Here is a 14,564-nt window from a genome sequence, read left to right as displayed (position 1 = left end):
TTGGAGCCTCAGTTTCCTGTTCTGTAAAATGGGGATCATCATGACGGTGTTTGATGAGGAAACAGGACTGCCGGCCCACACAGCAAGTCCACATGGATTTTCTGAGCCCTTCCTGTGCCTGAAGCCCACGGTTAATAGTTCTGCTTTAGCAGGTGCTTACCACGTGCCAGGCACTGCACTGCACTGGCCACTGGACTGCATGTTCTACCCATGGGGCTTGGATATTCCCATCTTACAGATCAGGAAACTGAGGCTATGACTTGCTCAATGTCATGGAATGACGAAGTGTGGAGCCTGGATTTGAACTTGGCTCTCTGGGGCTCCACAGCTGGCTTTCTTGGTCAGCAGTAGGGTCTGGGATCCAAGTATGGGGTCCCAGCGTGACCCCGAAGTCCACCCTCTTTCAGCTAATGCCCAGGGTAGTTGGACCTGGGGCCAATTTGTGTTTCCAGGTTCCTAAAAGAGGCTCCTGTTGCAGTTCCCGCCTGAGGCTGGCGGCCAACCACATCTGGGAGTGGCCTCCCTGCGCCCCTGTCATTACAACGGTGGCTTTGAAGCAGCTGGCAGCACTGCTGCTTGTCTACGTGGGAGGGGGCTTCCTGGAGCCCCTGCCACTGGCTGGGTTTTGCCTGACTCCCCTTTCATCCCCTTGCAGGCTGAGCAGTGCAGACGGGCCTGGGGCAGGCATGGCGGATTCCAGCGAAGGCCCCCGCGCGGGTCCCGGGGAGGTGGCTGAGCTCCCCGGGGATGAGAGTGGCACCCCAGGCGGGGAGGCTTTTCCTCTCTCCTCCCTGGCCAATCTGTTCGAGGGGGAGGATGGCTCCCCTTCGCCCTCACCGGCTGATGCCAGTCGCCCTGCTGGCCTAGGCGATGGGCGACCAAATCTGCGCATGAAGTTTCAGGGTGCCTTCCGCAAGGGGGTGCCCAACCCCATTGATCTGCTGGAGTCCACCCTATATGAGTCCTCGGTGGTGCCTGGACCCAAGAAAGCACCCATGGACTCACTCTTTGACTATGGCACCTATCGTCACCACCCCAGTGACAACAAGAGGTGGAGGAAGAAGATCATAGAGTGAGTATTGTTAGATTCCTGGCCTGTGGTCTCCTCCTCTGTATCCATTCACCCATTCATCATCCACCCCTCTATCTATTATCTACATATTTGTCAATTCATCCATCCATCCATCTATCCATCTGTCCATCCATCTATCCATCTGTCCATCCATCCATCCATCCATCGATCCAACCATCCATCTATCCATCCATCCATCCAACCATCCATCTATTCATCCATCCATCCATCCATCTATCCATCCATCCATCCAACCATCCATACATCTATCCATCAATCCATTCATCTCTCCATCCATATATCATCCATCCATCCATCCATCCATCCATCCGTCCATCCATCCATCATCCAGCCATCTATCATCTATCCATCTATCCATCCACCCATCATTCATCATTCATCCATCCATCTATTCATTTATCCATCATCCTTCCATCTATCCATCTATTCATCTATCCATCATTATTCCATCTGTCCATCTATCTACTATCCACCCATCTATCCATCTACCCATCATCCATCCATCCATTCATCCATCATCCTTCCATCTGTCCATCTATTCATCTATTCATCATTATTCCATATGTCCATCTATCCATTAATCCATCCATCCATCCATCCATCCATCCATCCATCCATCATCTATCTATCCACCCATCATCCATCCATCCATCCATCCATCCATCCATCTATCTATCCATCTACCCATCTATCCATCATCCATCCATCTTTTCATCATCTATCTATCTATTAATCCATCATCCATTCCTCTACCCATTTACCCCTCTGTCCACCCTTCCATTGGACATTTGTCTGTTCATCCATTCATCCATTCATTCACCGATTTACCCATTCACCCCTCCACCCACTCATTTATACAACTATTTACTCATCTAACTCTCCATTCATTCATCTGCTTTTTTTTTTTTTCTTTTTGAGATGGAGTCTTGCTCTGTTGCTCAGACTGGAGTGCAGTGGCCTGATCTTGGCTCACTAAAACCTCCACCTCCTGAGTTCAAACAATTCTCCCGTCTCAGCCTCCTGAGTAGCTGGGATTACAGGCACCCGCCACCACACCCAGCTAATTTTTTTTTTTGTATTTTTAGTAGAGACAGGTTTTCACCATCTTGGCCAGGCTGGTCTTGAACTCCTGACCTCGTGATCCACCTGCCTTGGCCTCCCAAAGTGCTGGGATTATAGGCGTGAGCCACTGCATCCAGCCTCATCTGCTTTTTTATTCACCTACATATCTACCTATTCATCTGTCCCCCATTCATCTACTTGTCTGTCCGTCTCTTCACCTACACATCCAGCCTTCCATTTGTTTATCTTCTTATTTATACATCTGTTCATCCATCCATCCATCCATTTATCCATCTACCATCTACTCATTCATTCACCCAGATGCCCATCTTTCTACTTTTTTGTCCACCTGTCCAATCTATCCATCCATTGTCCACTCATTAAAATATCTATCTACCCATCTACCCATCTGTCAGCCATCTGTCCAGCCATACACCCATATAACCAACCTTCCATTCATCTACCATTTTCTCGTCTGAATGTCATTCCATCCTCTCACCTACCCACTGTTTCTATTCATCTAGCCATTCAGCTATCAAACTATTCATTCATTCATTCATTCCATTTCTCATGCTTGATTGTCACCTGCCTGCCTTCTGTCTTTCCTTCCCCTCCTTCTCTCTTCTAACCGCCAGTTTATTTACCCAGCTCTCTGTCCATCCATTTGTGCATTCGTTCCTTTGTTTGCTTAGTCACTGATTCATTTATTCATTTGCTCATCTTTTCTTTCATTTTTGCATCTATTCATCCATCCATCTCCCTACCTTCTCTTCCCGGCACACAGCCAGCTGCCCTTCCTGGGTCTTCTTCAAGCATCACCTCCATTCCTGGCCATCCAGTGGCTTTCCTGAGGCTTAGAAAGAGCTGGAAACCCCGAGGCATTCACCCTTTCTTTTCCATAATGACAGCCTTGCTGAAAGAAAAGACAGTGGAGAGAAGCCCTGGATGGGGTGACAGCATGTGGCTCCTGTTATGTATTCCATGCCAGGCCTAGCTGGGGACAGGGAGCCTCCAGCCCACCTCGACCACCTTGTCTGGTCCCCATCCTCCCGCAGTGGGTTCTGCTGAGCTGAGTCTTGCAGCCCAGACTCTAGACTCAGAGGCATTTGCCTGGCATCTCATGTGGTTTGTGTGGCACTCTGCAAACTCAGTCATCCCGGGTTCTGCTTCCAGCATGACCCTGTTGTCTGTCACCTGCAGACTCCCTGCTTTGTGAGGTTGAGCCCTCCCTCCTGGTCCTTTAGGAAGCCCAGGGACTTCCACGAGCTTTTGGCAGTTTGGGGAAGGGAGCAGGGCTTACAGTCTCCTAGCCAGCTCCTCCTGAGCCTCAGCAGGCCCTGCTGAACCATATCCTTTCTCGGTCCCGGCCCTGCTGTCCCTAATGTGCCCTGAATTGACCCTTTCCTCAGCTGCTCCGTGAAATCCCCTCTTGGTTGCCTGTGTGTGTGTCCTGGAGGATGGTCCTGAGGTCTGGAGATGACCTGGGCTTGCCTGGTCCTCCTCTGTTCCCCTTGCTGGCCATGGATTCATTTATCTCTTGGATGGAGCCCATTCACCTTCGCAGCCCTTGCTTGGTCAAGAGCTGCCCGCTTTATTTTTTCACAGAGTCATTGATTCATTCAGTGGATGTTTCCTTTCCTTTTCTTTTTCTTTTCTTTTCTTTTTTTTTTTGAGACAGGGTCTTGCTCTGTCACTCAGGCTGGAGTGCAGTGGTGCGATCTTGGCTCATTGCAACCTCCTCCTCCCAGGTTCAAGTGATTCTCCTGCCTCAGCCTCCCGGGTAGCTGGAACTACAGGTGTGCACCACCACGCCCGGCTAATTTTTGTATTTTTAGTAGAGACAGGGTTTTACCATGTTGGCCAGGCTAGTCTCGAACTACTGACCTCAAGTGATCCGTTCACCTCGGCCTCCCAAAGTGCTGGGATTACAGGCGTGAGCCACCACACCCAGTCAGTGGATGTTTCTTGAGTGCCCACTATCTGCCAGTCAGTGGGGTTGGTCCTGAGGCTACTGGCTGAGCCAGACCAGATCCACCTCTACTCAGGCAACACTTTCAGTTTAGAGGGTGAGACAGGCAAGAAGCAAGTAGCTGAGCACATGGATATGCCATGTGAGCTGAGGGAGGTGCTGAAGTTAGAGAGTGGGTGGATACAAGAAAGGTAATCCAGGAGGGTTTCTTGGAGGAGTCAACATTCAAGCCTAAAGCTAAGGGCTGCGAAGGGGCAGCCACAGAGAGGGAGGGAAGGGTGTCCTAGGTGGAGAGAAATGTGAGTGCAAGGGCCTAAGGCTGGAGAGGCTCTGCAGATATGTCCAAGGAACAGGGCTTCACAGTTGTCCGTGTGCTGAAAAATCTGTACCACCTCTGCTCAGAGGTGGAAACTGAGGGCCAGAGCAGCAGAGTGCCCAGGGTTCCCATCCTTCTGTCCCCAAGCCCTCCCAGGTCCTGTTGAAAGCTAGTGGGCTCTGTGTCTCCCCTTTGCCTCCCTCGGACCCCTCCTGCAAGCCCTCCTCCCCACCCCCACCCCCACCCCCACCCCAGGAAGTCCAGGCTGGTGGAGGAAGTGGGGCGCTGCTGAGTCCTGAGGGCTGCCTCAGTGAGATCTGGCAGGGGCAGTATTCCTTTTTATTTTGGCTCAAAGGTCAAAGTTCAGGAAGAGGTATAGTGGTGGCTGCCTAAGTGCCCTCATTAGAGGCTGTGTCTGTGCCTGTGCCCCTGTCAACAGGAGAGCACACCTCTTACCCTACTGTGGATGCTAATGACCCCCTTTCCCAGCACCTGCCCTGAGATGGAAAATCTCAACCCCCGGCAAAGAGGAAAGGAAGAGAGTGGCTGTCCCCTTCTCATGGCAAGACAGGCTGGGTACAGCCAGATGCCGGCTTTGTCCACCCTTGCAACCCTGTCCCACCTGCTTCCACAACCTGCCCTGGCCTCAATTTTCCCAACTGCATTCCCCCTTCCCCTCTGGCCCCGCTGCCTCTTGTTAGGGTTTTCTCTGTTCCCCTACTCTCCCCTCTTCTCCTTCCCAGACCCTGTGCCTCCATCTTCCTCCTCTTTAGCCTCTTATTCATTGAACAGAGTCTTACTGCATCCCAAGATGTGCCAGGCACTGGGCCAGGTAAGAACGTGACAGAGAGAGCATTCCTGCCTCATGGTGGCCCTGGGCTAGCTCTTCTCTCCCAGAACCTAGCATATAAAAGGTGCCAAAAAAATGCTTGTTGAATGACTGAATGAGTGTCTCCAAGCCCTCCTTCTCTTAGTGTCTGTTTCCTTCCTTTCTCCATCTCTTCTCTTCCCAACCCTCTCTGTGCCACGCCCTTCCTCCATCTGTCTCTGTAGCTCCACATCTCTCCCATGCACATACAAGCTCCAGACACACAGTAGGCACTCATTAATAATGGTAATATCAACTAACATTTATTGAGTGCTTACCTTGTGGTGGGCCATGAGCAAGTACATATGAGCATGGCCTCATTTGTCTCAAATGTTTGCTGAATGAATACATTAATGGGTTAGTTATGGAATGAATGGATTAAATGCCTCATCTTTTAGTCTGCTGTTTCTTTATTTTCTCTTTCTTTTTGTCTCTTTCAGTCTCTCTGCCTTAGTAAGTACTCAATAAATGACTAATACATGAGTGGGTGGGTGGGTGGATGGGCAGTTGGATGGATGGATGGATGGGTGGGATGGATGGGTGGATTGACGAGTGGGTGGATGAATGAATGAGTAATGAATGGATGGGTGGATAGATGGAGGAGTGAGTGGATGGGTAGATGAATGAATGAGTGATGGATGGGTGGATGGGTGGGTGGGTGGGTGGATGTGTGGATGGATAGATGAGTGATGGATGGATGGGTTGGTGGATGGGTAGATGGATGGATGAGTGGGTGGATGGATGGATGAGTGAGGGATGGATGGATGGATGGATGAGGGATGGATGGATGAATGAGTGATGGATGGATGATGGGTGGGTAGGTAGATGGGTGAATGCTGAGTGGGTGGATGTATGGATGAGTGATGGATGGATGGATGGGCAGGTGGGTGGATGGGTGGATGAATGGATGGATGGGTGGGTGGGTGGATGGGTAGATGGATGGATGAGTGATGGATGGATGGATGAGTGGGTGGATGGATGGATGAATGATGAATGGATGGATAGGTAGGTAGGTGGATGGGTGAATGGTGGGTGGGTGGATGGATGGATGGATGAGTGGGTGGATGGATGGATAAGTGATGGATGGATGGGTGGATAGATGGAAGAGTGGGTGGATGGGTAGATGGATGGATGGATGAGTGATGGATGGATGGATGGGCGAGTGGATAGATGGAGGAGTGGGTGGGTGGGTAGATGGATGGATGAGTGATGGATGGATGGGTGGATAGATGGATGAGAGGGTGGATGGGTAGATGGATGGATGAGTGATGGATGGATGGAAGGATGGATGGATGGATGGATAGATGGACGGGTGGGTGAGTGGATGTGTGGATGGATGGGTGGATAGATGTATGGGCAGTCTGTGCGTTTCTTTCTTTCTGTTTGTCTCCACCCAACACACAGTAGTACTAGCTATCGTTTGTTGGATAAAACATTCCTTAGTTTTTACAGCTGCCCCACCTACCTCACTCTGTCCTTGTAGGGCTTCAACTGCCTGCCCCCCGCCACAGTCTCTGGGTCCCTAAGGCCAGGGACAGTGGGGCAGGCAGGGGATGAGCCCTCCCATCAACTTGCCTCCCTACCTCCTCCAGGAAGCAGCCGCAGAGCCCCAAAGCCCCTGCCCCCCAGCCGCCCCCCATCCTCAAAGTCTTCAACAGGCCCATCCTCTTTGACATTGTGTCCCGGGGCTCCACTGCCGACCTGGATGGGCTGCTCCCCTTCTTGCTGACCCACAAGAAACGCCTGACTGATGAGGAATTTCGAGGTGAGCCACCCAGATGGGCATAGCCAGTGGGACAGCCAGGGGTGTGGGGGAAGCCTGGCATTGGGGGCCCCCTTTTCCCTCAGCTTCTTCCTTTGGGTCAGTGGATTGCATTGGCCTGGAAAGTGCCAATGGACAGGGAGTCTGGAAAGTGCCAGACTGGACAGGGAGTCTGGTCCTGTGTGTCCTTCACCTCTCTGGGCCTCAGCTACCTCCACTCGTTCATTCATTCATTCATTCAGCCCTTATTTATGAAAAGGTTAGTGTAGTGGGTAAGCAGAGTCCACCTACCTGGGTTCAGATCCCACCTTTACCACTTAAGTGATGTGTGACTTCTCTGAGCCTCTGTTTCCTCATCTGTAAACTGGGGAATAATCACAGCATACTCCTGGCTCTCATCCCACAAAGAACCCAGTGCAGGCAGCTGGAGTCCTGGAGCTCCTGCTCCCCTGAGGAAAGGTCTGGAGGGATGGGCAGGGTGTCCGGGCTGGTAGTCCTGATTCTACTTCTTGGGGTCTGCTCCACCCCAGCCCAACTTTAGGGCTCCCCTTCCTAGGCTGAAGCCCCAGCCCAGAGAACTCACCCTTCAGCCTTGTCCAGATTCAAAACACCCACCTCAGGACACCGGCACCCTCCACAGCCCCAGGCCTTACCTGTGAACACCTGCACCCAAATCAGCCACCTGCGATGTGCTGGGTTCTGGGTAAGCCATTATTAAACTGGCCTTGATCTCACAAGTCAAGATACCATGTCAAGAAATGTAACACTTAGGCTGGGCATGATGGCTCACCACACCTGTAATCCCAGTGCTTTGGGAGGCCAAGGCAGGAGGGTTGCATGAGCCTAGGAGGCTGAGGCTGCAGCACTCCAGCCTGGGTGACAAACAGAAAAAAAGAAAAGAATTGGGACACCTGCTATGAAGAAGGGCCCATCTTGGAAGGCTGTCCATGGTTGGTCTCCAGCCTAAGTCTGAGGAAGCTTCAGGGATGTCAGAAGAGGCTTTTTTTTTTTTTTTTTTTTTTTGAGACGGTTTTGTTCCTGTTGCCCAGGCTGGAGTGCAAAGGCGTGATCTCTGCTCACCACAACCTCCACCTCCTGGGTTCAAGTGATTCTCCTGCCTCAGCCTCCCAAGTAGCTGGGATAACAGGCATGTGCCACCACACCTGGCTAATTCTTTGTTTTTAGTAGAGACGAGGGCTCTCCATGTTGGTCAGGCTGGTCTCGAACTCATGATCTCACGTGATCCGCCTGCCTCAGCCTCCCAAAGTGCTGGGATTACAGGCATGAGCCACTGCGCCCAACCAGAAGAGGCCATTTTTTAAGACCTCAGTTACTTTAAATAAACTCAGTTCCCAAACAGGGTGAACAAGTCTGTGCCACATCATCCGCATATATCTTTATCAACCTGTTTCTTTTTTTTGAGATAGGGTCTCATTCTGTCGCCCGGCTGGAATGCTGTGGTGTGATCACAGCTCCCTGCAGCCTTGAACTTCTGGCCTCAAGCAATCCTCCTGCTTCAGCCTCCAGAGTAGTTGGAACTACAGGTGCAAGCTACCATGCCTGGCTAAAATTTTTTTTCTTTTTTTTAAGAGACAGGCTCTCACTATGTTTCCCAGGCTGGTATCAAACTCCTGGCTTCAAGTGATCCTCCTGCCTCAACCTTCCAAAGTGCTGGGATTACAGGCGTGAGCCATTAAGGCTGGCCTCAACCTCATTCTTACACTGAAACAATACGATGCAGTATCATTGTGTCTACCAGGAAACAATTGCTGGGTATGGTGGCTCATGCCTATAATCCCAGCGCTTTGGGAGACCGAGGAAGGTGAATCACCTAAGGTCAGGAGTTTGAGACCAGCCCTGCCAACATGGTGAAACCCTGTCTCTACTAAAAATACAAAAAAAAAAAAAAAAAGAACCAGGCTTAGCGGCACACACCTGTAATTTCAGCTACTTAGGAGGCTGAGCCAGGAGAATCACTTGAACCTGGGAGGCGGAGGTTGCAGTGAGCCAAGATTGCACCACTGCACTCTAGCCTGGGCAACAGAGCGAGACTCTGTCTCAAAAAAAAAAAAAAAAAAAAAAGACAATTGCTGGATTTATGAAAAATATTCATGGTTCCCGGCCAGACAATGTGGCCTCATTTGGAGGCACAAGTTTAGAGTTGTGGGAGGGTGGGGCTTCTCTCTGCTCCTGGAGTAGCTCAGTGACGGCATGAATAATCTCATTTGCAGATAACCCATGTTTAAGCCCTGGCCAAATGGCCTCTCCTGGTCCACCAAGTACGTGAGGCAAAGGTGGGGAATCTTGGTGTAGAGCGAATCCTGGGAGATGGACGCTGGCACCTGTGCCTTCAGCACTAGGCTGGCTTGTCAAGGCCTCTGGCTTCTCCTGAATTCAGGACTGAGTTGGGGGCTTTTAGCACAGTCCAGGAACCCCCAGATCCATGTGTGTCTGTGCATGAGTGTGGGAGGTGGGTCTCTGAAATTGCAGAGGGTAGTGTATGTGCGTAGAGGGAGACTTACTGTAAGGTCCGTGATACTAATTAAGTGCCAGGGCCCCTAGCTAAGGCCCTTTCTAAGGTCCTGGACTTAGTCCAGGTCCCATAAAACCTGGATCCATCCCTGCATGGCTAAAGGGTCATGAGCTCATCTGATTATCAGGGAAGTCTGGGACACCCTCCCCTGCCCCCACCTCCCCTCCGCAAACTTTCACAACCTCCAATTTGGCAATTGTCAATTTAGAGCCCCTGGCTACAGCAGCCCACCCTGGGCAGAGCCACTTCGCCACCTGGTGGCTGGTTTCTGGAACTGCATGTTCCACCTCCTCTCTGGGAAGATCCTGCTCCTGACATCTCCTCCCAGCACCCAGGCGCCTGGTCCCTGGGTCTATAACCCGTGTCTGAAAGCCCAAATCTAGGGTCTCTCGTTCCACTTTGGGTCACCTATGGTTTGGAATTGCCCGGGGTGCCCGGCCCTCTCCTTCATTCGATGTGTGTTAACTCAGCAAATGGCTGTGGGGCACCCACCACATGCCAAGCACTGTGCTTGGCAGAGGCCGAACAATAGTGAGCAAAGCAGGCATCACCGTGCCATCAAGGTGCCCACAGGCTCCTGGACAGGATGAACATTGATCAAGCAACCACAGAAATAAGCACACAGTTACAAACTGTAACAGGTGTCAACAAAAGTCTGTACTGGAGGATTTGACCTAGTTAGGGAAAATCCAGGAGAGCTTCCTGGAGGAGGTGACACTTGAGCAGAGTCTGAGTGAGGTGCAGTTAACCAGGTGAAAAGAGGAGGGAGGAATGTTTCAGATTGGGGTGGGGGTTCAGGGACAGCAGATGCAAAAGCCCTGTGGTTCACCATGGTCAGTTGCAGTCTGAAGTGACCATTCCAGCTGCTATGTGGAAAGTGGATGAAGGAAGGCCAGAGATGCTGGGGAAAATGAGGGAAATGAGGGAAGTGTCTTAGGCATGTGGGAGGGACAGTGGCTGGGCCACATTATTCCATGAGAGGGATGGTGTCGCCTCTGAGCTGGGCGCCAGGTGGACAGTGGGAAAGCAACTGGGGACGAGGCTTGTCCCAAACAACCCTGCTCTTGGAAGGGTCAAGACTAGAATTCAGGTCTCTGTGAGTCTGCCCCACTGATTCCTGGCATTTAGGGAGACGGTTCCTAAATCCCGTCTCATGGAATGATAACAGCAACACTAATATTTATCAAAGACTCCTATCTGCCTGGTACTGGGCTAATCAACAAATACTGATTTGCTCTTCGATTTCCCTTCATAGCTTTAATTTAGCCAGAAAGGACCCTAAGCAGAGAAATGGTCATACAGCTGTTGGAAGCAAAGCCAGGCCTCAAACCCAAGGTGCCTGGCTTCAGAACGGATGCCTGAACCCACACCTGCATCTCCCACTCTCTGGCCATTCCCGAGCCCCTGGCATGATTTTGCCCTGTCCTTGATTCACAGGGGAGTTTTCAACTTACTCTTTTGAGATATAAATCAACTCAGGTAACCATAAAAATAGCTGCAATAGGAAGAAACTTGCAAAGAGATATTAGCAAGTGTTAGTGAGAGGCGTTAAGGACCTGCTAGTACCAAACAGAGAAATGACTTCGTGAGAAAGTTTCAATAGTGGATGAAACCTTCAGGGTTATTATTGTTGCACCCTTAGAATCCCCAAGATTCTCTCCTGACTCTCCTAAGGTCAGTTCGCGTCCACTGTGGCACACAGTCCCGCACTTTGGGGAACCCTACACCCCTCCACTCCCTTCTAGGGGCCGCAGCGTAAACGCTTCATGGGAAAAGGACTCTGTGCTCTGACAGGTGGGTGAGCGCTGCCTAGTGCGTCTTGCTTTTAGAGGTTCACAGTCCCTGTTCGTGTATGAAAGGCGCTGAGAAGTGCTGTAGTAAGGAAATATGGTTGGCTTTGCTTAACCCAGCATTCTCACCATTTACTTGTTTATGAAGCACTTTACAAAAATGTTTTTCAAGGGCCAGGTGTGGTGGCTCACACCTGTAATCCCAGCACTTTGGGAGGCAGAGGTGGGAGGATCACTTGAGGCCAGGTGTTTGGGACCAGCCTGGGTAACATAGTGAGATCCCTTCTCTACGAAAATAAAAATTAAAAAATTAGTTAAGCATGGAGGTGCACACCTGTAGTCTTAGCTGCTACTTGGGAGGCCGAGGTGGGAGGATCACTGGAGCCCAGGAATTGGAGGCTGCAATGAGCTAGGATTGCACCACTATACTCCAGCCTGGATGACAGAGTGAGACCCTGTCTCTTAAAAAATATATATATATTAATAAATAAAAAATCTTCCCAAATAAGATTAATTAAATAAATACCAATCTGTAGGCTGAAGCCTCTCACATTTCAAAGCACCTAAGCCCATGAGTTTATTGCACCCTCTCAGCACCACTGGAGGCAGATAGAGTGGCCCTGGGTCCCCACTGGACAGATGAGGAAACAGGCTCGGAGAGGAGATGTTGGCAGCCAAGATGTCTGACCGCCTACCCAGTGCTCTGTACTCCGATGCCTACAAATTCAAGGTCACGGGCTGGAGCACCGCCTCATCTTGTATGTCTCTCCTGCTAGAGCCATCTACAGGGAAGACCTGCCTGCCCAAGGCCTTGCTGAACCTGAGCAGTGGCCGCAATGACACCATCCCTGTGCTGCTGGACATCGCGGAGCGCACCGGCAACATGCGGGAGTTCATCAACTCGCCCTTCCGCGACATCTACTATCGAGGTGGGCCCCGGGCTGCGCAGGGGTGCCATGAGGGCTGGTGGAGATACTGTCCTTTGCTTGTCTGACCCCTGAGAGCTTTGATCTGGGCCTAAGTGCCAGCCTGTACCCAGGACCTGACGAATGAATGAATGGATGGATGGATGGATGGATGGATGGATGGATGGATGGATGGATGAAGGAACAGTAACTACCCCTTCCAACTTTGTTTTGAGTTTCAGAACAGAAGATTCCACCGGGCATGGTGGCTCTTTGGAAAGCCAAGGGGGGCAGATCGCTTGAGGGCAAGAGTTTAAGACCAGCCTGGCCAACATGGTGAAATCCCGTCCCTACTAAAAATGCAAAAAAAAAAAAAAAAAAAAAAAAAAAAAAAAAAAAATAGGGCCAGGTGCGGTGGCTTTTGCCTGTAACCCCAGCACACTTTGGGAGGCCAACGTGGGGGGTGCAGATCACTTGATGTCAGGAGTTCAAAACCAGCCTGGACAACATGGTGAAATCCCGTCCTGACTAAAAATACAAAAATTAGCCACGTTTGGTGGCATGTACCTGCAATCCCTGCTACTTGGGAGACTGAGGCAGAAGAATCGCTTGAACCCGGGAGGTAGAGGTTTCAGTGAGCCGAGATCATGCCATTGCACCCCAGCCTGGGTGATAGACAAGAGCAAGACTCATCCCGAAAAAAAAAAAAAGAAAAAAAAAAAAGCCAGGTATGTTGGTGCACACCTGTAGTCCCAGGTACTTGGGAGACTGAGGTGGGAGGATCCGTTGAACTCAGAGGATCGAGGCTGCAGTGAGCTATGATTGTGCCACTGAGCTCCAGCCTGGGTGACAGAATGAGACCCTGTCTAAAAAAAAAAAAGATTCCAAGCTTCTGAGATGCAGCGAGTCTAGGGATCATGACCTGGGGATCTGCCCTAGGATGCTGCGGTGGTGGGTGCTCTAAGGCTCCATGATAATGAGTCCTGAGCTCACAAGCTCTGAGAGGCAAAGGCAGCAGGGGGCCAAGCTCCCCAGTTCTGAATTCTGAGATTCTGTAAATCAGAGTTGACCTTCAGATGCCTGGATATTAAGATTCAAAATCCAGGAATATTTTATCTTGAGTCCAAAATTCTGGGAGGCCAAGGTACTGTTGTTTCCTCTAGGATTTTTCTTTCTTTTTTCTTTCTTTTTTCTTTTTTTTTTTTTTTTTTGAGACAGGTTCTTGCTCTGTCACCCAAGCTGGAGTGCAGTGGTGTGATCATGGCTCACTACAGCCTTGATCTCCTGGGCTCAAGCGATTCTCCCACCTCACCCGCCCAAGTAGCTAGGACCACTGGCATGGACCACCATGCCAGGCTAATTTTAAAAATTTCTGTAGAGACGGGGTCTCATGTTGTTGTATTAGTCTGTTCTCATGCTACTATAAAGAACTGCCCAAGACTGGATAATGTATAAAGGAAAGAGATTTAATTGACTCACAGTTCCGCAGGGCTGGGGAGGCCTCAGGAAACTTACAATCATGGTGGAAGGGGAAGCAAACATGCCCTTCTTCACATGGTTCTAGGAAGGAGAAGTGCCAAGCAAAAGGGGGAAAAGCCCCTTATAGAATCATCAGATCTCTTGAGGACTCACTCACCATCAAAACAGCACGAGGGTAACTGCCCTCATGATTAAATTACCTTTCATGGGGTCCCTCCCATGACACGGGGGGATTATGGGAACTACAATTCAAGGTAAGATTTAGGTGTGGACGCAGAGCCAAACCTTATCAGTTGCCCAGGCTGGTATTGAACTGCTAGGCTTCAGCAATCCTCCTGCCTCAGCCTCCTGAGTAGTTGGGACTACAGGGGTAAGTCACCAGGCCCAGCTAATTTTTAACATTTCTATAGAGATGGGGTCTCACTGTGTTGCCCAGGCTTGCCTCAAACTCCTGGGCTCAGGTGATCTCCCTCCTCGGTCTCCCAAAGCACGGGGATTACAGGCGTGAACCACTGCACCTGGCCTCCTCTAGGATTTTTAAGGCGTCTTATGAATCTAAAAAGTTCTCACATTCAGGATTCCACAAACTGGGTATCCTTTGGGCTTGAGATTCTGCTTCTGCGATGGATCCTGGGGAATATCCAAGGGCCTATTTGCTGCCCTTGGGTGTTGCTGGGCAGGAATCTCCCTGCATTTCCCACCCCAATTTCTACATCCTGCACCCCACCCCCACCCCCAGCAAGCCTGGCTGGGTCTCTGCCCCGCCAGGGCCCTGAATGACTGTCCC

At 50.7% G+C, this 14,564-nt stretch overlaps 1 protein-coding gene and 1 long non-coding RNA gene across 9 annotated transcripts in view; one reads left to right on the top strand and one right to left on the bottom strand.

Moving 5' to 3' along the window:
- Positions 1-14,564, top strand: part of TRPV4 (transient receptor potential cation channel subfamily V member 4) — a 53,103-nt gene that overhangs the window by 20,422 nt on the left and 18,117 nt on the right. For 6 of the 8 annotated variants that reach the window (XM_077954916.1, XM_077954920.1, XM_028829845.2 and 3 more), the window contains 3 exons: positions 656-1,072; positions 6,901-7,073; positions 12,170-12,322. In XM_077954916.1, coding sequence (XP_077811042.1) covers positions 656-1,072; positions 6,901-7,073; positions 12,170-12,322 — 743 coding nt within the window. Of the gene's footprint in view, positions 1-655; positions 1,073-6,900; positions 7,074-7,600; positions 7,774-12,169; positions 12,323-14,564 lie in introns of those variants that run through there. The other 2 variants (XM_077954919.1, XM_077954921.1) reach the window with 2 other exon arrangements.
- LOC144333041 (uncharacterized) lies at positions 244-13,023 on the bottom strand. Its single transcript, XR_013401370.1, has 3 exons — positions 12,950-13,023; positions 1,778-2,024; positions 244-1,194 (listed from the first exon to the last, which is right to left on the bottom strand). It is a non-coding gene; the product is annotated as an uncharacterized LOC144333041 (long non-coding RNA).

Source organism: Macaca mulatta, chromosome 11, assembly GCF_049350105.2.
Source record: "Macaca mulatta isolate MMU2019108-1 chromosome 11, T2T-MMU8v2.0, whole genome shotgun sequence".
In the NCBI taxonomy this organism is placed as follows: Eukaryota; Metazoa; Chordata; class Mammalia; order Primates; family Cercopithecidae; genus Macaca; species Macaca mulatta.
Note: the sequence above shows the minus strand (reverse complement) of the source record. Positions and strands in the feature narration are given on the sequence as shown.